Consider the following 23678-nt stretch of genomic DNA (forward strand, 5'->3'; position numbering starts at 1 on the left):
TAACGTGGAGATGCACGCGCTCAGTGTTATTGTAAACATGTCTTTAATTTTACCCTATCAATTTGAGCCGGAATCAGACCCGGTGATTGGACTGCGGGATGAAAATAACAGCGTTTCGACGACATGGCGACAAACACACTCTACAAATGCAACTCTTGTGTATTCCTGTGGGCGGAGGTTAGTCAAAAAACTGTTTTAGTGACGTTATTAAAGAAGGAAGTAGAGGGATATAGTCCAAACTGGCCGTTCGATGTAGGCGACTTCTGTTAAATAAAATATCTCGCTTGGCATTGAACTTTGAGCTTTAAAATTTTACAGATTTTATTTATACTCTAACAACAACATTACACACTAACTAAAGTTTGAAACATGGGATCACGAAGAACGGGACCTTTAAGAAATTAAATGATAGCTGTTACTGTAATGCTTGGAGTGTTTTAAAGCGGCAATCATAATGTGGCTACTGTGGATCTTTAAAAAAAAAAGAGTAAAAAGTAGTTACTAGTTTACTAAAATGTGATACAGTGATGTATCATGATATGTCATGTACTGAATGCCACAAAAGTATGTCGAAATAAATTACCCATGATACTGTTAGACCACGGTGCTTTTTTGTAGGCCCTAAGTCTCTTCTAGTGGTTGAAAATGATGGCATATTTTGGTAGCCTACTGTTTTGGATTGCACTTAAAGGTGCTCTAAGTGATGTCACGCATTTTTAGGCCAAAACATTTTTTGTCACATACAGCAAACATCTCCTCACTATCCACTAGCTGCCTGTCCCCTGAACACACTGTAAAAAAAACGCGGTCACTGTAGTCGCCACAAGCTCCGGAAACGGCAATAAAAACAAACTGGTGTAGCCTGGACCACAAAACATAATAAACATGCTCCAGCCAATAACCGACAAGAATGATTTTAAATGCGCATTCATGACTGTTTCAGGAAGCACGGAGGGGAGGGGGAGGAGGAGGAGGAGGGAGGGTCTAGCTAGCCTCTGTTTTGTTTGACAACACTTCGAGCGTCAACAGGAAGTTACTCCACCCAGGATCACTTAGAGCACCTTTAATATCCAATGTAAAATCTGGGTTGAAAATGAGGATCACTCGGTTATTGGACATTGTACCAATGTAGGCTATAAGTGCGAAATGATATAGTATGGTATTTTATGTTCTATGAATAATGCAGTTCATAATCATTCATTACCATGGTATACATCAAAGTGCCATAACTTTGGCACATTTGTATGTGTATTATCAAAAAAAACAAAAAAAAAAAAAAACAAACAAACCCAACATTCCAAATAATTCACATTTTTAAATAGTTTATTTTCTGATTGTTTTGTTAACATATTTGCTGCATTATGTGCAAGATTTTAAGCAGTAGAGTCATGCAATGTTTTCTCTGTTACTGCCTGTTCCGTTTGCCTAATCAAATCAAGCTGAATTTCTGCAGTCACCCTGTTTCTCAGTACTGGAACACTTAGCCTTCTCAGAATAGAGCAGAAGGTGCAGGAAGGAGGACACTGTGAAGCAGTGATATTGCAAAAAAAAAAAAAAAAAAAAACGGGTACATCCATCTTAATTTTGTCACATTCTCCTCATAAAATACACAGTAATGGATTTCAAGGAAAAGACAAGAAACTCAGTTAAATAAAATTTAATATACCATGCTGTGTCTGAAAGAGGATAGAAGCAATGTGATCTTATCACCTGATTTCAACTAAGAAAATGTTTCTTTCTTTCTTTCTTTCTTTCTTTCTTTCTTTCTTTCTTTCTTCACATAAACTTTCAGAAAAATAAATCACAATTAGTAATTAACTAATTATTAACTAATAATATTTTTTTCTATTTATCATTCATTAATTTATATATTTTTTATTTTTTATTTTGGTAACACTTTACAATAATGTCTGTTATCATTAGTTAATGCATTATATGAACTAACAATGGGCAATATATTTTTATAGCATTAGTTAACCTTTGTTAATATTAGTGAATATAAATATTCATCCTAATGTTACTTTACAGTGCATTAACTAACGTTAACAGATACAACTTTTGATTTAATAAATGTATTAGTAAATGTGGAGTTTGATAAGTTTAATAAATGCTGTAGAAGTTTTGTTCATTGTTAGCTCATGTTAACTAATGTAGTTAACAAATAAAACCTTATTGTAAAGTGTTACCATTATTATTATTATTTTTTAAATACATTTCTTTATAAAATATTTTCATAAAGAACAAAATACCATCTCGCACATCTATGACCACTTTGATGTTTAATTTTCTTTCTCTGAAAATAAATGAGGTTTCCTTCAGTCTTTTCAAGCTGACTTGGGTGGGTTTTGTTCAACATCCACAAAATGTATATAGCTCCAAGATAAGTTTTAGTGGTCATATTCCAAGCAGGGGCCATTTCCTGTGTTCCATTATTCCTTGTCAGTCAGGATTCAATATGGAGTACACTGGACTCATTTAGAATGGCCAATCCCAGGCACATGACTATGAATGTGGGTGGCCTGATCATGGGGGAGGTTAACTTGCAGAAATCCCCTTGTGTTAGTAGCCTACCTTCCAAAGGATACAGAGAGAGCTCACACAGTTCTATGCTAGAGAATGATTTTGTCAAAGTTTTACTGTGAAAGGATATTAAAATGTAAAGCAATGGATTGATCACATAATATACTGATGTGTGAAAGAAAGCTCTTCTATTTCTAACTTCTGTTACCCCCATAAATCATACCATAAATGTAAAAGATGCAGTAAGTTATGTTTTTTTTTCTGTGTAGTCACTTCAATGTAATTGTTTTAAACCTGACAACATGTACAAAGCAAAATTGCTACTGCATATCGGAAATGTTTTTGTTGTAATCCAATGTATCCCACCATCATACCCCTATCACTTTCTTTTTGGGGGGAATGCAGTGTTTATTTTATTATTATTGTTTTCCAAACATTTCTCATATTGAGAAAAAGATCCTTTTCTGTCTCATCATATCACATTCCTCCAGGAGCATCTGGATCATCTATGTCAAGTTTGGCAAACCTTAGACATTCAGTAGTGTTCTGTTTGGATAGCTGTGGTTTCCTCCTTGGTATGCTCCCATACACACCACCTTTCAGTGTTTTCTGAATGTTGAATTCATGAACACTAACCTTAGCCAGCATGAGAAATGCAATCAGAATCTATTAATCTGCTTATTCTTTTTGAGTTTTTCACTGTAATTAGATAAATGTATGAGAAGATTAGCAATGGTTTTGAATGTTCCTCATTTGTACATATTCCACCTGACCAGGGATTTATTGAAAACACTTATTTTGGATAAGTGAATGATACACACAATATAAGCATATTGTATGTTATAAAGCATAAGCATATGCATTCCACTTCAGATCAAATTTGAGACAAGTTATGCGCAAAAGTTTACAGTATACGATATACTTTCCTAAACAATCCCTAACCCTGAGAAAGAGCAGTAGCAGTATAGATAACAAAATTCTTTCTGACAAATGGCTGTGCAAAATAAACATTTGCAACCCGGTTATGGGGAACGGCATCAGCATGACCGGTGTCTGAAACATGTGTAACCATTGGCCGAAGACAGTCCATGACGAGGTGCCAAAAAGCCCAGAGGGCAAAACCGGGGCATTGAGAAGGAAATTTTTCACCTCTTCCCTGATGTCTGCCAGGTTTAGCCACAGATGCCTCTCCATTACCACAATCTCCTTCATCAAGCGACCAATGACAGTAAAAAATTTAATTTGATTACAAAGTTGACTTTTTTAAAAGAGTGTTAAGAAACAGTCATGAATGTGTACTCTAAGTACACCTAAGTGGCCTTTATTTAATTACTATATTATCTGTACAGTTTTTCAAAAATATACTTTTAAGATGTGAAGTACAATGCAAGTGCACATTCAGTACACTTATTAAGCACACTTTTCGCCCCACAAGGGTATCTTTAGGTTGGATTTGCAGACAATGCTTTTCAAATGTAGTGCACAGCTAGAGAAGACACTCCACTCATATTGCATGATCATAAATTAGCCGAACTCATTGTGACAAATAAGTATTCTGCGGAAGCAGACAAAAAGAGTACGGCCAACTGAAGAGAGCTGAAGATGGCAGTGTTCCAGCCAATCAGCTGCAGGCTTTTAATTCAACATTGCAAATCCAGACCTTGAGTCAGAAACCAAAAACATTTTGCCACACATAGAGGTTGTTTATGACTTGTGGAAGTTGTGGTACACTTTGTCCCAAAATGCTGTTGCTTTGTTTTGCATTTTCACCTATAGCACTCTATAGATGAATTACGCAATGTTAGATAGCAGGAGTTTACTGTAGTTCACAGAAAATGAGCAACAACATTCACTCGCAGTGCCTGCACTTGTGAGCTGAGCAGACAGACCTACAGGCAATATGCAATTTCAGGTAATTACATCGCTATGATCCCATCCACTGCTCTAAGCTTCAGGGGTGTAACCTAATGATTTGAATTCTTTCTGTTTATTAGCAGTTGTACTTCCAACTCACTTTTTTATGATTTATGTCCTTACAAAAAATGTCCTTTGCAAAAACGTATTGTGGTGGTATTTTGGTATCAGTTATGATATATATGGTCGATACCATTTCACTGAATGATAATCATGTGGTTTTTCATGGTCCTCCAAGGTACTTTAAAAAAAAAACACACACAGTTTTTGTCACAAAATTACCCCCATTTGCTTTTATATGCACAACAACAAATAGCAATATCATCTGTATGAAGATGATACCTAGCATTATGAATGTTATCACAGATGTTATTTTCCTTGTATATAAATAACATCTGTTGTATATAAATAATATTCCTAACGCAAGGTATCATCTTTATGCAGCTGATACCACTATTTATTGTTGTGCATCATCAGCTTTACTATAGCTCTTCAATACTTGCAATTAGCGTTTAGCGTCTATGTCAACTTAAACTGGTTTTAAATACAGATAAAACTAAATTAATGATATTTTCAAATTCCAAAGCTCTACCAAATGCATCTTCCTGATATTATATCTACTCCCAGGGAACAAAAATGGGATGTGTTACTAGTAAGTAGTACTTGGGTATTCTATTTGATAGATAATTATCTCTTTAATCTTCATGTTGATAAATTAATTTCTAAACTTTAGATTAATTTAAGGTTTTATTTCAGAAATAGAACTTTATTTTCTTTCAGTGCAAGGAAATATTTGGTCTCTGCAAACTTTTTACCATTATTGGACTATGGAGATCTGTTTTATATGAATGTTCCAGTACACAAAAAAAGACATTGTTTTTCACAGTGCTTTATGTTTTATTGCTGGTTGTAGCTATAAAACACATCACTGCAAATTATATAAAAAATTATATAGAAATTGGTACTGTTTTATAAAAATAAGCAGCTGCATTTGGTCCACCTCACCCATGTGTTGTTTGTCACTAGTGAAAAGGAATGCAACAACTTTTCACAATGTAAAGACAACACTGAACCATGAATGAAACAAACTGAGGGCTTAAATACACAAGATAATGAGTAACTTAACAAGAAAAAGGTGCACAACATCATAAAAAACTAGTGAGTGAACACTAGTGGAAAGGAAGCACATGAAAACAAATGAAAAACTAAGAATACAAAGTAAAAGTCTGTGACAATGAAACCCAAACAAAGACTAATCATTAAACTATTTTCCGAGTCTTCTGAAGCCATATAATAGTTTTGTGAAAAGAGCACTTCAGATATTCTGCCTGTTTCACAGAAGGACAATTATATTAAATTTTCATTTTGTGGTGAACTATACCTTTAAAGGTCCCATTCTTCGTGATCCCATGTTTCCAACTTTAGTTAGTGTGTAATGTTGTTGTTAGAGTATAAATAAAATCTGTAAAATTTTAAATTTCAAAGTTCAATGCCAAGCGAGATATTTTATTTAACAGAAATAGCCTACAATGAACGGCCTGTTTGGACTACATCCCTCTACTTCCTTCTTTAATGACGTCACTAAAACTGTGTTTTGACTAACCTCCGCCCACAGGAATACACAAAAAAGGGGGCGTGGTCTTGTTGCGCTCCCACGGAGAAGAGCAAGAGTTGCGTTTGTAAAGTGTGTTTGTCGCCATGTCGTCGAAACGCTGTTATTTTCATCCCGCAGTCCAGTCACCTTTGTTTGGCCTTCCCAGGGACGCTGTACTTAGAAATCAGTGGTTACAATTTATGTTTAACTCGGTTCCCGAAAATTATAATCCACATGTTAAACTATGTGCAGCACATTTTACTGAGGACAGCTTCCTCAATCTCAGTCAGTTTAATGCCGGATTCGCACAAAGATTATTTTTGAAAGATGGAGCAGTTCCCTCTTTGTCTGGAGAAGGCGTTGTTTGTGGACCACAACCGGTAAGTGCATTTTATTATTTACGTTGGTGCGTTTAACAGTTTCTGTAACTTATCACACAAAGGGCAACGCTGTTTAGCTTTGTTAACTAGATGGCAATTGAAACTTATCCGACCAAAACTTTTAAAAAGTGTAGTAATTCAACCGGACACCATCGATTGTTGGTGTTTGTTATGATCAGTTTAAATTATTTGTTGATTATATCTGTTGTTTACTGTTTAACCACATGCTGGTTTAGCTGCAGCCACGCGAATCATTGTTCTATGTTTAGGCCTATGTAATGTTACCTACTGTAAATAAACAGCTTACCATTGTGACACATCCTGTAAAAGACGTGTTTGCACAGGTTCTACTCGATCCTCTTCATCTATGTTCTCCGGGTCTGATTCCGGCTCAAATTGATAGGGTAAAATTAAAGACATGTTTACAATAACACTGAGCGCATGCATCTCCCCGTTATGGTAAGAGGCGTGACCTTTCCGGGCAAGGAGCGCTAAGCTGCTGTCGAATCACAATACAGGAACCGCTGGCACAATCAGAACTCGTTACGTATTTCTGAAGGAGGGACTTCATAGAACAAGGAAGTCATCAGCCCGTTTTTATGACAGTGGAAACAGCGGTATACAGATAAGTAAATTATGTGAAAAATACTGTGTTTTTTTACACGCGAAACATGAACACATGTTATATTGCACACTATAAACACAATCAAAGCTTCAAAAAACCACGAAGAACGGGACCTTTAATGCATTTCTAGGCCTAATTGAAAAATCTACTTTTAGGAGTGGCCTTGAAACACTTTTGTATCCTGCATTGTAAATGAGAACACATTAGACTCTCCACTGAAATGTGCCGTGGTGTTTTAAATCAAGTTCAGACATGTCTAAAAAAGAAAACCCTCATCATTTTGCTAGCTGCAGTGCCTCTTTCTCTCTATTTTGACCTTTATGTTTACCATCTGCATAGACATTTACACCAAATGCAGTTTTACGATGTATCATTACTGTTTTGAAAGGAAGTAAATCTTATTAATAAAGTACAGAAGAAACTTCAAACTTCTCATGCTTTTCAGACTAAAAACACCTTCTCCAGTTCACTCATCTTTTTCTCATAGGCTGAAAGCAAATCAGTCCTGTCCGCAGACTATTGCTCTTGGCTCTTGCGAGTATCAAAATGTGTTATAATAATGTCTGTACATGACCACAGAGGGGTGTATCATAACATTCAGTGTATGCATGTTTGACACTTAAATAATATACAAAATATACTTTTGACAGGATTTTGGAGAGAAGTGAGTGAACTGTTCCAAAGCCTAACCAATTTTAACTGGAACTGTCCACTGGTCTTTTGTTCTTGCTGTAGATTAGTTATGCTGAGGCTCCAAAACTGTTTGTGACCATCTCATAAAACTGGGGGGCCAGCGATGCAGCGATGGCTATTCTTATGCTAATCAAATCTGGATATCAAAGCACACAGGTCCTCACAGACCACCAACTGCCACTCAAAGATGTAGATGGGAAGTGGGGCACACACACAGCGTGAAGAAAGCAGTGATACTAGTTTAAAGAAGTGAAGAATGTCCTACTTTTCAAAGACATGGTAGAATTGGCTGTTTATGCCATGACTTGAACAACCTGAACTGAAATTGAGCAGCCACTGCATGCAACATGAATAAAATTTCAGCTATACAATAAGTACATGTGTTATTTTATGACACAAGTATAGCTTGCTTCTTCTGGATTCATTGTTCTGCCCTCAAGCACATTTTTTCTCTAGGTTTGAATGAATGCTGCAGGTAGGCAACAGAAGGTCTCTCTACCTTTTAATAAAATTCTCGTTTCACAAACTGGGCACCCTAAACCATTAATAGGGCCCATTTACTGCTTATTCCACTGCTGCAGCAACAGCTCCTTTGACTCTGTTCTTTCATTTTGCCTCCCATTCACTGATTCTCCCACTTTTGTGAGCAAGCTGAGAATTCTCACACAGCCTATCCCATAATACCCAGTGACATAAGAGGAACCTGTGAAATGCATCACCCACCAACTCTTTATTTAAACAAAACTGGAAAAGAGCCTTCTTTTTTGCTATGCATCTTTCTTTCTTTCTTTCTTTCTTTCTTTCTTTCTTTCTTTCTTTCTTGTGAAACAGGGCATTGAAGACACCAAACTTATCTCATAACTTTACAAGCAGCTAAGTTCACAGCACAGTACAGAGAATGTTTATTGCCATAAAACCTTTGTAGGCTGTGTTTCTACAGCTCCAGACACTTTTATGTCTAAGGGGTTCATTTTTATTCTTTTGATTTAAATGTTAATTGAACCTTTCACCATTTTCATTGTTTATTTTTGTTACTTTACAAAAGCCTTTTATATATATATATATAAGCCATTCAAAGAAAAAAAAAATATTTTACCTTTTTTCCAAACCCAGACTTTCAATCTTTAACTATATGAAACCCCATCATATTAATTAAAGACCAGGATAATGTAAACAAAGAGTGAAATAAACTTAAAGGTGCCCTAGAACGTTCTTTCGCAAGATATAATATAAGTCTAAGGTGTCCCCTGAATCTGTCTGTGAAGTTTCAGCTCAAAATACCGCATAGATTTTTTTAAATTAATTTTTTTAACTGCCTATTTTGCGGCATCATTAACTATGCACCAATTCAGGCTGTGGCCCCTTTAAATCCCGCGCCCTCTGACTCTCTGATTTGTTTGGATGTTTACATTTGATTCTGAATGAGTTTGAGGCTGTGCTCCGTGGCTAAAGCTAACATTACACACTGTTTAGAGAGATTTATAAAGAATGAAGTTGTGTTTATGAATTATACAGACTGAAAGTGTTTAAAAATGAAAATATCGACGGCTCTCTTGTCTCCGTCAATACAGTAATAAACAATGGTAACTTTAACCACATTTAACAGTACATTAGCAACATGCTAACGAAACATTAAGAAAGACAATTTACAAATATCACTAAAAATATCATGTAATCATGGATCATGTCAGTTATTATTGCTCCATCTGCCATTTTTCACTGTTGTCCTTGCTCTCTTACCTAGTCTGTTGATTCAGCTGTGCACAGATCCAGACGTTAATGCTGGCTTGTGTAATGCCTTGAACATGGGCTGGCATATGCAAATACCGGGGGCGTACAATGATCCCGACTGTTACGTAACAGTTAGTGTTATGTTGAGATTCGCCTGTTTTCCGGAGGTCTTTTAAACAAATGAGATTTACATAAGAAGGAGGAAGCAATGGAGTTTGAAACTCAATGTATGTCTTTTCCATGTACTGAACTCTTGCTGTTGTTACCTTGTTGCCAAGGTAAATTCAATTTTTGATTCTAGGGCACCTTTAAACCATTTCAAAATAATATTTGACCTTAAAGTGCCCCTATTATGGATTTTTGAAAATTACCTTTCATGTAGTGTGTAACCTGTCATTTTACCGAGAACTGCTTCTCAAACCTCGAGTAGTTTAATGCAGGATTCACAAAACGTCTTAAAATATGGATCAATGCCCAGTTTATTCGGACCAGCTTGCTCCTCTGAATCTCAACCTGTAAGTATGATTAATAATTGATGTTTATATTTTCTAGCAATTGTTCAAAATTCATAGTTTTTTATGTTATGTTGTGTAACATACACCCTACATACAACCGCTCTGTCTCCTGCTAACCGGCTAACTCACATTTCTGTAGTTCTGCTTTTCAGATGTGGGTCCAATATTGTTAAAAAATTTGTTGATTAATGCAGCTTGTCTGTCTTATTACTTGGAGTAATGATCAAATATGGAGCACAACTTTTGTTTACAAAGTGTAATGCATTATCAACTATTCATGTTTGTGCTCGGCTAACGTGGGAGTTTACAACATACAAAACAAACAGTTTTTCCTCTACGTTTTTATTACAGTAGTATGGAGCTCTATTGTAATAGGATGTTAAGATGTTAGTCTGGACTAGCTAGTTTAAGTATTCTCTCTATAAACTGTAAACACCCATTGTATTGTCACACAATGATATAGCCATTTTTTACTTTGTTAATAGTTATGGCGAAAAAGTCTGTAGACATCTGGCCTAAATATTTATCTTATGTTTAGAGGTTTTCAGCTTCACTTGGCATTCTGATACAGTTCCCACAGGTGCACCTACATAAAATGTATAACAGTGACGTTGCTATTACGTCTTATAAATAATGCAAACTAAGGTGACACTTACCATAGAGAAACGTCCTACTCCAGTCGTGATTGTGAATCAGTTTCTGGTGGATTGACTACTTCAGACATTATATATATATATATATATATATATATATATATATATATATATATATATATATATATATATATTTTTTTTTTTTTTTTTTGACAACTGAGGAGGGAGGAGGAGAATTTGCATCCTTGATTGATGCAGATTAGCCATTGCTGCCATGATTTAAATAACTGAAGGTCCTAAACTACTCCTTCCTGTGTGGGGAAGCGATGGAAAGAGGAGGCACAAACATTTTCAGTTTGTTTCTTAAGCTTTAGCTCTTAATATGAATTTTACAATGTATGATACAAATTGAATGTACAACAGCTCATACAAAAACAGATCTCCTTGAAACTTGTTTGTCCTAGCAACAATGAGAAAGCAATTGTTGATTTGATTGATTTTTCTCCTGGGAAAAAAAGACTGCACTTTTAGCAAAGATTCAGATTTCCAAAGATACTAAAGTTTGAAATAAAAGGTCAAAGACTTCAGTATGTACTACAATATTTCTCATCAAAATCATCTAAGACCAAATGATTAGTTTATCATACTTTCCAAATTAGTTTTATAGCTCTGTTCTCTTATTTTATATCATCAATTTGTTCTATATTTCTCTTCAGGAATTAGAAGAGAGGTATTAAAGGTATTAAAGAGCAACCTCTAAACAATAAAATTCTACATTGGACAGTATTCATGTTAGGGAAGAGGGGGAAAAATTAAACTAAAAGCTAAAAGGCTAAAACTAAACCCCTATAGAATTTTCTTAAGCCATGATTTATGCTGTCCTCTGTTTCACCTTTCTCTTTTTTTTCTCTTTTAATCACACTTCATTTGACCTTGGACCCCAACTGTAATGTCAAAAAGAGGATTTTACCTCATGCACAGATCAAATGAAACAAATGGATGCATTGCTCTTGACATAAAATGGAACATTATCTCAATAAGGAAAAACAAATTCATAGTATATGAGAAATTAAGAATATAAAATATTCAACAAATGTAATTAAATTAAGGAACACTTTGCCATGCATTTAAAATAGCCTTTTTATAATATTAATACTTTAAACAAATGCTGTCATGTACTGTAGCTGTAGTAATTGCATGATGAAGTAACAGAAGAATTCTTTACTTACAAAATAATTAAGAGGAGATTACAGGAATAATGCAAGGACACAAGTCAAACACATCAGCATAAATTACACCAAACAATGAACAGAGGAAACTAAGGGCTTATTTACACAGAACTAGATAACTAAAAAACTAGAAACAGGTGTGTAACTTAATCAGGAACCATGGAGACTAACAATGAACAAGAACACATGCAAACAGGATCAGGGAAAACAAAACCAAAACACAATGAAACTAAACAGAACTAAACATAACCCTGACATTACACCCCCCTCCTGGAAGGCACATCCTCGTGGCATAACAACATAGTCCAGGTGGGGAGGGAGGTTGGGGGATCTGGGGAAGGATGATGAGCTGGAGACAGGCAGAAACTGTGAGGAGTCGGCAGATATAGACACCATGGAGCTGACAGAGGGAGGAGCCAGGGAAGCAATGAAGGTAGGAGGAGCCAAGTGGGAACCCAGAGCACAACCAGAATGAAGGCCCAAGCCAGAACAGATGGTGGGTGGAGCCTCGATGGAGTCAGCATTCCGACCACCAGTGGTGGAGCTAGGAGATTTGGAGACCCAGGTGCAGCCGAGGAGAAGATGAGACTGGCGACACGCTGGTCTTGGAGGCCAAGGTAAAACTGCAGTGATGAGCAGCCAAGGTGGAGCCAGGGTGCTTGAGGACTGATGCGGAGCCAGTGAGACTGAGGACCAAGGCGGAGCCAGAAGGAAGGCAGAGCCCAACAGAGCACCAGTGGTGGAGGGACGAGGCATAGCTGAAAGCCCAGAAGTCCATGGTGTAGGCAGAGCGATGACTGACCAAGGTGCAGCCGGAGGGACGAGGGTGCACGGTGAAGTCGCAAGGATAAGGGGGGAGCAAAAGAGGCGAGGAGCCAAGGTGGAGCTGACTGGTTGACGGGCTGAGGTGGAGTGGTCCTCGAGGGTGCGATGTTCCTGCTCTAAACAGAGCATGCGAAGAGCCAGTATGTCCATATTCTTTGTTTCAGTTTGGTGTTCTGTCATGAACTGTGGCTGTAGTAATCACACAACGAAGTAACAGAAGAAATCTCAGAACACGTAGGACATTACAGGAATAACGCCAGGACACAACCACATCAACATAAATGACACCGAACAATGAAAGGAAACTAAGGGCTTATATACACAGAAGTAGGTATGTAACTTAATCAGGAACCGTAAAGTCTAACAATGAACATAGGCAAATGGAATGAGGGAAAATGAAAGCAAAACACAATGAAACAGTACAATGACAAATGCCTATTGTGTTTTTGTTTTGTTTATATAACTTTTCACTTAATTCTGGTCTTGGTAATGACAGTCCAGCTATTCAGATAAACAGGCCTATTTCTAGGCCTGGACATAAAAATCCTTGGATGTCACAGATATTGGTCCAAGAACAGAATGCAAGAACGTTTATCTTATTCACTCTCATAAGACCATTATTCATGTATTATAAAGGACTGTGAGGTCAAAATTTGAGTTGATACTGTTAGACCATTATGTCATCAGCTTCACTACAATAAACTATTGGTATAATAAATGTGAGAAATTCATATATTTTGTTATTTTTGGCAAAACATTTTACATTAACACCTTTTTGGCTTTCAAAATTGTTAATAATTTAAAAAAAAAGATACATTGTGCATTGGCTCATGAGACTTGATAATAACCAAATTAATCATGACAAAAGAGAAATGTTGCAATACAAGAGATTATAAAGTCTTTCCATCAAAGACATGAAATATTGTTTCCATAAGGTAGCCACAAAATATTTTCAAACCTCAGTTGAAATACCTGTTCATCCTGTAATGAAATTCAAGTCTTTCTGAATGAGTGGGTACATAATGTACCTTACAGTGTACCAAGCGGATCTGGCTTATATAAACCTGCATTTGTACAAATGAGAGTATGTGCACTTAATCAAATCAAAACCGCCTGAAGCTACCTTGCCTAAGAAATGTACTGTTTACTTTCTAATATTGGTACATAAAAAAAAAAAATAAAAAAATAAAAAATGCAAGGACCTAAATAAATAAATAAATAAAAGTTCTTGAATACTTTTCCAGTACTGTTCTCATCTTTGGCTTATCAAAACTACTCATGACAGTTTTGTTTGGTTTCAGTAGAAAAACATGAAAGCATTTTGGAACTTTGTATCTTGACCAGTGTTGAGCTTTCTCTTTAAATTATGTTACACACACACAGTTTGGCAGAATGAAAGAAATACATAAGCATTTACAGAAGAAAGACCATAAACATGATTTATGAACCTGTGTTGTTCTTTTAAAATATTTGGGCCAAACACTGGAACCTATTAGCTTCTGAAATCTGGAAAAGACACAGAGGGAAAACACATGGTTCCAACAATTACTTAGTTACTTAGATTACTATTGTATCACTTTAAATTTACTTTTTTTTTAAAAACTTGGTAGTCCTGGTCCTCTTCCACTTTCATTGTACAGAAAACAGAAGTTTGGACTTTCTGTAAAATGTCTCATTTTTGTTTCACAGAAGGAAGAAAAAATACTTGATGAGGGTTATGACAACTGTATTGTTGTGCAAAAGTTTATGGAACGTCCTTTAGAGGAATTTTACATTACATTTTACATTCTTATGACACTTTATATTAGTTTTGTCAACAAAACTTTGTGCATATATACAGTATGAATTTCTTTACAAAACTAGCAAAGAAACTCAAATATAAGATGTTTTGATTTGTTTAACAAAAATTTCCACTACATACTTTGCATACTTCCAAATGTGGTAGTAAAAATATTTTTAACGTTTAATGACCTGGCAGAAAATTACCAGTATACCTTTTCTGATAAATTAACAGACATTTTCTTCTAGCCTAAAACATAATACAATGCAATGCATAATTCAAAATATAAATTACTTGTGAAAAATACATTCAGAAAATATCTTCATATTGGTTTACATTGGGCCCTATTTTTATTGACTTTTCTTAGAGTGTAGTGAATTTTGGGCACATATTCTGGTTGGAATTAACCATGTCACAACAAAAGAATCTAGCTAACTTCAAATAATGCCTCAAATCGTACATGACTAATGTAAATATAGACAACAGCAACTGCAGCTGCTTGTCTCATTTGAATCTAAAGTCCATGTTCTGTTCACTGCCAATTTCTCCCTCTTTGCTCTTTAACGTCACACTAATCACAACCCTTCTGGCCTCTCACTTTGCAGGCACAGTGCAAAAAAATGCAAAAAGAAAAAGAAAAAAAATGAAGTGAGGTATGCTCTCTCTCTCTCTCTCTCTCTCTCTCTCTCTCTCTCTCTCTCTCTCTCTCTCTCTCTCTCTCTCTCTCTCTCTCTCTCTCTCTCTCTCTCTCTCTCTCTCTCTCTCTCTCTCTCTCTCTCACACACACACACACAAAGATTTTGTGCAGGGAAAGGATACAGATATGTATAGGGAAGGGAAGGACAAAGGGAGAAGTGAAGGGGTTGGGGGCTGAGTAAGACCCTGGAGAATAGAGCAGCAGTTTCAAAAGCACACTGAAGTGATCTGGTTGATCCGTGAAAGGAAGGGTTGACCTAGTTTTGCTCTGCATGGTTATGGGTGATGGGCACAGACTAGTGAATTCTCTAGCAGACATGGCAGCTATGCTCTAGGCATTCTTCTCAGTTCCAACAGTAATGCCTTAAAAAGGGAGCTGAAGTAACATAAAATGCTCTGGTCATATGGAAGGACTTCATGGACATGGCAGTTCGGATTACTGTGAGGTCATATGTACATTGTATGTTGTGTGAAAACCTAGAAAGACAAACAAAGGATGGGGAAAAAAATCCATCTCGCAAATACTTTTTAATGTTTCGCTGCAAAATGTGGTCTTCAATAACAAGTTAAGTTTTGTCATGAAATTCTGTGGCACAAGGTGGATATAAAACAATTTCCGTATACAATGTAAGTGGTGCTTACCAATTCTAAAACTGCTGTGATGATGCTAAGCATAAGGGGTGCATTTCCCAAAAGCATCGTTAGCCAACTAACATCGCAATTTCCGTCGTTACTAACATAGTTCAGGGTGTTTCACAGTTTGGTGTTTCCTGAAACCATAGTTCAAATGAATATTCGCAAACTGCATCGCAAATTTGTGTGGTTGGAACGACAGCTCTCGAGCTGTGGTTAGAAGCATAGTTTCTTGTTTTTATGACACATGGACTTAATAAATCCTTATCTTGAGCAAAATAAGCAAGCTGACAATAAGTACAATGTATACTTTTAATTTGAATATATACAAATGTCATTTACATATTTTAGTTTGCGACAATACGGTTTCGGGAAACAGTTGTTGATTTGTAGTTGATTTTTTTCAACGATGCATCGTACTATGGCAGTGAAGCAGCGAGTTACGTCGTTGTACTGGAAATGCACCCTGACTGGGCATTGTTTTAGCTGGTCACTATGGACAGTTCTGGGAAATTTGCTATAAGGTGATCTAAGTGGTTGCTTGGTGGTTATTAGAAGAATAAAGGGTGTTATGAGTAGTTGGTATAGGTGTTCTGAGCATAGACTGTAAAAAGGTTCTGAGTAGTTGTTGATATGTTGCTATGCAGTTGCCAGCATGTTGCTCCATGGTTGCTTACTGACCCAAGTCAAAAAAGATATTCTGTACCCTGGATATGTGGGACCTCTTTTTAATTAAAGTCTATGAGATTTTTGTCACGGTTCGCAGATGCATTGTTTCCTTCTTGTCGCGTGCTCTGTGTTATGACAGCAGTGGGTGTGTTTGTGTTTGTGTGCGAGTGTGTTTGTGGGTGTGCCCAGGCCACGTGGGTGATTATTGGACCCAGCTGCCACCCATCACTCTCCCCACCTGCTGCTCATTCCCTCAGTCCTTAAATACTCACCTCATTCCTGTCTCCATTGTCAGATCGTTGTTTGGTGTCCTGTTCGTGGTTGTCTCGTCTGTTCCTGACCGGAGTCCCAGTTGTTCGTCGTCTTCTGTGGATTACTGTCTTCGTGCCTTGTCTTTTGTCTGGATCCTGGATTTATCTCACCGCCACTCTTCAGTCACCACGCCACGTCACCAGCCGACCATCTCAGTCCCTGCGCCTACCTGTAGCCTGCACGTTCTCATTGACTGTGTTTCTGTTACTGCTTGTTGTTCAATAAACGGCGTTACTTGCATTTGCTTCCTGTAATCAATCATGACAGAACGATCTGACCCCGCTACGGAAGCAGCAAGCACTCAGCAGTCTTCGCTGGAGGATTTCGTCAACAGCAGCATTCGTCGAATGGAGTCGCAGGAGAGAAACCTCAACGAGACGGGAAGAGCCGTGCAGGCTCTCGTGGCGCAGGTGTCCGAGCTCACCCAGCAAGTCCAGCTGCTTCGTGTCCCCGCTGCGCCGCCCACACCGGCCGTTTCCCCACCCACACCAGCGAGCGTCGCCGCTTCGGAGCCTCGTCTCCCTGTACCCGAAGCTTATTCAGGTGAACCAGGATTTTGCAGAGCTTTTCTGACTCATTGTACCATGCACTTTGCTCTGCAGCCCCGCACCTACAGCACCGAACAAAGCAGAGTGGCTTTCGTACTGACGCTTTTGACGGGGAAGGCGTCGCTCTGGGGAACGGCGGTGTGGGAGAACCAAGACCCCTGCTGTACCTCGTTCCAGTCACTCTCCGCAGAGATGAAGAGAGTGTTCGACCGCTCAGTCGCGGGGAGAGAAGCCGCCAGACAGTTGGCGGAACTACGCCAAGGAGAGAAGTCGGTGTCTGACTATTCCATCGAATTTCGTACATTGGCGGCAGAGTGTCACTGGAACGAGGAGGCGCAGTGGGACATGTTCCTGCATGGGTTGGCTGACCGTGTCCAAAGGGAGATCTACACGCTGGACCTCCCCACCACGTTTAATGGTCTTGTCGACCTGGCGCTCAGGGTGGATGCTCGGCTGACCAGGGCCGAGCGGAGAAGTCCAGCCCACAGGAGTGAGGAAGTCCTGAGGTCCAGCGGCGGGGACACGGTCAGTCCCCTTCAAGATCATGAGCCCATGCAGGTGGGTCGAGCTCGGCTTTCCCGGGAGGAGCGGGAGAGGCGGAGGTCCCAAGGACTTTGTTTATATTGTGGCAAGGCGGGCCATTTCGCTTACAACTGCCCGTTAAAAGGGCAAGCCCGGCAGTAAGTTTGAGGCTACTGTCGGGTGGGATCTCCGCTGGAAAGTCCTCAACCACATCCACCCTCCTCCCGGTGAGATTGGGATGGTCGCATCACTTTCACAACTGCAACGCACTTCTGGATTCTGGGGCAGAAGGTAACTTCATGGACCAATCTTTCGCCACCAAGTTCCACATTCCTTTCAAACCACTCACCGACAGAATCGCTGTTCACGCACTCAACGGACAGAGCCTTCCCACCATTTCTCACGAAACTGAAGATCTCACCCTCATCACCGCTGGCAACCATTCGGAACGGATTAAGTTTTTTATTTTTGATTCCCCTCACACCCCGTCGTCCTTGGTCATCCTTGGTTCACCAAACACAACCCCCGGGTAGACTGGGTCCAGAATTCCATTGTGGCCTGGAGTGAGGAGTGTCATAAGTCTTGTCTTGTCTCTGCTTGTTCGTCTGTTTCTGGTTCTGTTTTACAGGAGGAAGCAGTGGATCTGTCTACCGTGCCCATTGAGTACCAGGACCTGAAGGAGGTGTTCAGTAAGTCCAGGGCTGCTTCTCTTCCTCCGCATCGTCCCTACGACTGTGCCATAGATCTAGTATCAGGGAAGTCTCCGCCTAAAGGCAAGTTATATTCACTTTCGGTCCCCGAAAGAGAGGCTATGGAGAAATATATTTCTGATTCACTAGCAGCCGGGTTCATTCGCCATTCCTCTTCTCCAGCGGGGGCGGGGTTCTTTTTTGTGGGGAAGAAGGATGGTTCCCTGCGACCTTGTATTGATTATCGGGGGTTGAACAACATTACGGTAAAGAATACCTATCCTTTGCCGTTAATGTCTTCAGCCTTTGAGAGGTTGCAGGGAGCATCCGTCTTCACAAAATTGGATTTAAGGAATGCTTATCATTTGGTCCGCATCAGGGAGGGAATAAGACCGCCTTTAACACCCCTAGGTTTGAATACTTGGTCATGCCGTTCGGGCTTTCCAACTCCCCAGCGGTCTTCCAGGCACTCGTTAATGACGTGCTGAGAGATATGGTCGATCAGTTCTTATATGTCTACCTGGACGACATATTGATTTTTTCCTCATCTCTCCAGGAACACGTACAGCACGTTCGACGAGTGCTTCAGAGGTTGTTAGTGAATGGGCTTTTTGTCAAGGCGGAGAAATGCGTTTTTCATGCACAGTCTGTTCCTTTCCTAGGGTACATCGTGTCGACTGAGGGAGTACGCATGGACCCTGAGAAGGTTAAGGCTGTGGTGGATTGGCCAAATCCAGATTCCCGTAAGGCCCTACAGAGGTTTCTGGGGTTCGCCAATTTTTACCGGCGTTTCATTCGCAACTTCAGCCAACTAGCCTCACCTCTGATCGCCTTGACCTCCCCCAGAACTACGTTCAGGTGGTCAGACGCAGCTGAGGCTGCGTTTGCCAAACTGAAGGCTCGCTTTGTTTCGGCCCCCATTCTCGTTGCCCCTGATCCATCACGGCAGTTTGTGGTGGAGGTTGACGCATCAGAGGTGGGGTAGGTGCAGTGTTGTCCCAGCGTGCTTCCGCGGACGATAAGATGCATCCGTGCGCGTTTTTTTCTCATCGTTTATCTCCCGCCGAAAGTAACTACGACATTGGTAATCGAGAGTTGCTGGCAGTCAAGTTAGCGTTGGAGGAATGGCGCCACTGGTTAGAGGGCTCTGGGGTACCCTTTATCGTCTGGACCGATCATAAGAACCTAGAATACATCAGAACTGCCAAGAGATTGAACTCCAGGCAGGCTCGGTGGGCACTTTTTTTCGGACGTTTTGATTTTACTCTCTCGTACCGCCCGGGTTCCAAAAACATCAAACCCGACTCTTTGTCTCGTATTTTTGACCGTTCCGAACGCCCGTCTACTCCCGAGTGTATTTTTCCCGAGAGATTAGTTATCTCCACACTCACATGGGAGGTCGAATCGAGAGTCAAGTCGGCTCTAGAAGGGGTAACGCCTCCGCCCGAGTGCCCACCAAACCGATTATTTGTGCCGGAGGGATTACGGTCCAGGGTCATTCAGTGGGGTCATTGTTCCAACGTGGCATGTCATCCAGGAGTCAGTCGAACTAAGTTTTTGGTTAAGCAACGATTCTGGTGGCCTCTCATGGCTCGTGACGTTCGCGATTTTGTCTTGGCTTGCTCAGTCTGCGCTGTTGGTAAGACTTCCAATCGTGCCCCAGATGGGTTACTTCAACCGCTGTCAGTCCCTTCGAGACCCTGGTCCCATATCTCGCTAGATTTTGTGACCGCCCTCCCACCCTCCCAAGGGAACACGGTTGTTTTAACCGTAGTGGACCGGTTCTCGAAGGCGGCTCATTTTATTCCCTTGCCCAAATTACCCTCAGCCAAGGAGACAGCGGTTACGATCATTGACCACGTCTTTCGGATTCATGGCCTCCCGGTAGACGTGGTCTCTGACAGGGGTCCCCAATTCGTTTCCAAATTTTGGCAGGAATTCTGTAGATTGCTGGGGGCGACTGTTAGTCTGTCGTCGGGGTTTCACCCCCAGAGCAATGGTCAGACTGAGAGAGCCAATCAGGATTTGGAGCGAGCGTTGCGATGTATGGTCTCCAAGAATCCTTCCTCCTGGAGTCAACAACTCTCAATGGTGGAGTACGCACACAATACTTTACCAGTGTCGTCCACGGGCCTATCTCCGTTTGAATGCAGTGTAGGTTACCAGCCACCTATTTTTCCCAGTCTGGAATCCGAGGTCGCGGTCCCCTCTGCCCACGCCTTTGTCCAGAGGTGCCACCGAACTTGGACGAGAGCCCGAGAGACTCTCCTCCAAGTGAGGGAACGCACCAAGGCCAAGGCCGATCGCCACCGGTCAAGGCCTCCGGTTTACGTCGTCGGTCAAAAAGTGTGGCTTTCTACAAAGGATATTCCTCTCCGACCCGTTTCTAAGAAGCTTGCTCCAAAATTCATTGGCCCGTTCACTGTCACCAAGATCATTAGTCCGGTGGCAGTCCGCCTCAAACTTCCTCCAGTGTACAGGAGGATTCATTCCGTCTTCCATGTCTCCAAAATTAAACCTGTTTTTCATTCTGAGATTAATCCGCCAGCCCCGGTTCCCCCACCGCCGCGTCTCATAGATGGGGAACCATCTTATTCGGTAAATCGCATTCTGGACTCTAGGCGGAGGGGACGCGGATTTCAGTACTTGGTGGACTGGGAAGGTTACGGTCCGGAGGAGAGGAGTTGGGTTCCTGCCAGGGACATTCTGGATCACACCCTTATCGATGATTACAATCGACAGGTAAGGGAGTCGGGGAATGCCAGGAGGCATTCCTAGGAGGAGGGGTACTGTCACGGTTCGCAGATGCATTGTTTCCTTCTTGTCGCGTGCTCTGTGTTATGACAGCAGTGGGTGTGTTTGTGTTTGTGTGCGAGTGTGTTTGTGGGTGTGCCCAGGCCACGTGGGTGATTATTGGACCCAGCTGCCACCCATCACTCTCCCCACCTGCTGCTCATTCCCTCAGTCCTTAAATACTCACCTCATTCCTGTCTCCATTGTCAGATCGTTGTTTGGTGTCCTGTTCGTGGTTGTCTCGTCTGTTCCTGACCGGAGTCCCAGTTGTTCGTCGTCTTCTGTGGATTACTGTCTTCGTGCCTTGTCTTTTGTCTGGATCCTGGATTTATCTCACCGCCACTCTTCAGTCACCACGCCACGTCACCAGCCGACCATCTCAGTCCCTGCGCCTACCTGTAGCCTGCACGTTCTCATTGACTGTGTTTCTGTTACTGCTTGTTGTTCAATAAACGGCGTTACTTGCATTTGCTTCCTGTAATCAATCATGACAATTTTTCTCTCCCTTTTGTCCAAAAGCACTTCTCTTTAATGAGCTGATTTGTGAAGTATGAGATTACCATACTGCCAGTCCACACATTTCATTATTTTAAAGTACAATGCTGAAATATATTAACTGTTAACTCACTAGAATGTAATTTTCCATAATATTCTCAATTGCATAAAAGTACTTTTAAACTGAGATGCCTTTGCATGTTTGGTGTGACTTGTTAAAACTCTCATGTGAAGGTAATAATTCCAGATTTAATGGCTAAAACACTGCTGACATAAAACCTTGTGAGTGACCTCCAAATACCTCCTTTTTCCAGTAACATTATCAATTGTATTTCATGGAAATGGTCAAGACAGAAGCCAATGCAATATTTATGCGAATTTGAGTGATTAGGCTTGTAATAACCATTATGTTATTCAGGTTATTGCTCTTAATGGCGCACATTCAGTGTACTACTGTGGCTTAACAGATTATAAGCTGTACCTAATCATGATCCACATGAACTGACAAGCTCCACTGTTTCAATCTTTAGACATGCAAATGCTGAACTAACTGTGCTTTGAAATAATAACCCCCTTCTCAATATTAATAAAAAAATAAAAAATAAAATAAAAAGTCCCTAAAAATACTGTCTGTTCCATGTGGATTTTCTACACAAAAATACTTTTCTTGATCAGTATTTTTTCCTTGACGTTTTCCAGTAAAACTATTCATCCTTAAAACAATAAGAAAAAAATGCTAGTTTAAAGTTGTACTGTATAATTTCCAAAGAATGCTTCAAGTGTTATGTTTTGGGAGGTTATGGAGGATTACTGCTAGATGATTACTTACTGGCCCAAGTCCCTCAAGTCCGCAGGTGATAACATAACCTGCTATGAAGTCCATCATTGCTTTAAAAAGTAATAGCACTCTCTCATTATCAAACTGCATGAATTGAGATGTACAAGTTTTTTTTAAAATGCTAATAGTGATGGTTGCTTTAGGCAACCAAAAACTTGACAGATCTAACTTACCCGGATTAAAGTCAGCATGATAAATCACTTTGTAATTATAGGCAACTGAGAGCTATCCACTGTGTTCGTTGTGTCACCAAGGTAACGAGGAATCAAATGGTTTCTGATGGGAGGTGGTAAATATAGTTCCTCCTGTTTATTGGAACTCTTGTATCATGAGTGCGTCATCACGACTGAATTCTCTCCATGAGTTACTTACTACTCTGCAGAGCTTGGATAAAAGCTTCATAGCACATGAAAAAGACTCCCATTCACACACTTCGTGATTCAAGGCTTATAATAATGTCCCTCTCCATTTCATTATAATACTCATCACCATCCCTCTTCAGTTTGCGCTTTTTTTTTTTTTTGTGAATGTACAGCATTATTATCATGTTGTAGTTCTAATTCTACACTAAAACTCTATCCTTATGTTATTTTAAAGGTGCTCTAAGTAGTATTTGAACTACACTGTTGGACATTGTTGAAATTTGAAATCAACCCAAACAAACCCACCCCTCTCTTCATTGCTCCGCCTCCAAAACTCACACTCCAATCCTAACCACCCTGCTCCGAGTCGGTCTCGAACCCTAGCCCGATCGCTGCTAGGATGCAAGGCAATTACACTACCATGTGAGGCAAATGCACTACCAATGATGCTAAACACCCCATTCTCTTGCAGTCGTCAGTGTGCAGTAGTTTACCTGTACAACTCTCACTATCTGGCCACTGTTACACACGCAATGCGAGTGGATGTCTGTTTATCACAGCTGATGCACAACAAAATGCTTCACGAAAAATAAAGTGCAGATGATGAACGAACGACAAGGAAGCAAAAAAAAAAAAAATTAACATACAGTACACAAGAGTAAATACAAAGTATTCGTTGTTAGTCAAAAACAGCACAGCAGCTCCAGACAATCAAACCAGTG

The 23678-nt window shown here is 40.0% G+C and overlaps 1 protein-coding gene across 1 annotated transcript; it reads right to left on the minus strand.

The window, feature by feature from the left end:
* Window positions 1-10874: 10874 nt before the first annotated feature.
* LOC125267880 lies at window positions 10875-22992 on the minus strand. Its single transcript, XM_048189913.1, has 2 exons — window positions 22768-22992; window positions 10875-12808 (listed from the first exon to the last, which is right to left on the minus strand). Exons 1-2 carry the CDS (start codon window positions 22783-22785, stop codon window positions 11993-11995), a joined length of 834 nt encoding a protein of 277 aa, XP_048045870.1. The 5' UTR covers window positions 22786-22992; the 3' UTR covers window positions 10875-11992.
* Between the last annotated feature and the right edge of the window lie 686 nt (window positions 22993-23678).

This window comes from Megalobrama amblycephala, linkage group LG4 (genome assembly GCF_018812025.1).
Source record: "Megalobrama amblycephala isolate DHTTF-2021 linkage group LG4, ASM1881202v1, whole genome shotgun sequence".
In the NCBI taxonomy this organism is placed as follows: Eukaryota; Metazoa; Chordata; class Actinopteri; order Cypriniformes; family Xenocyprididae; genus Megalobrama; species Megalobrama amblycephala.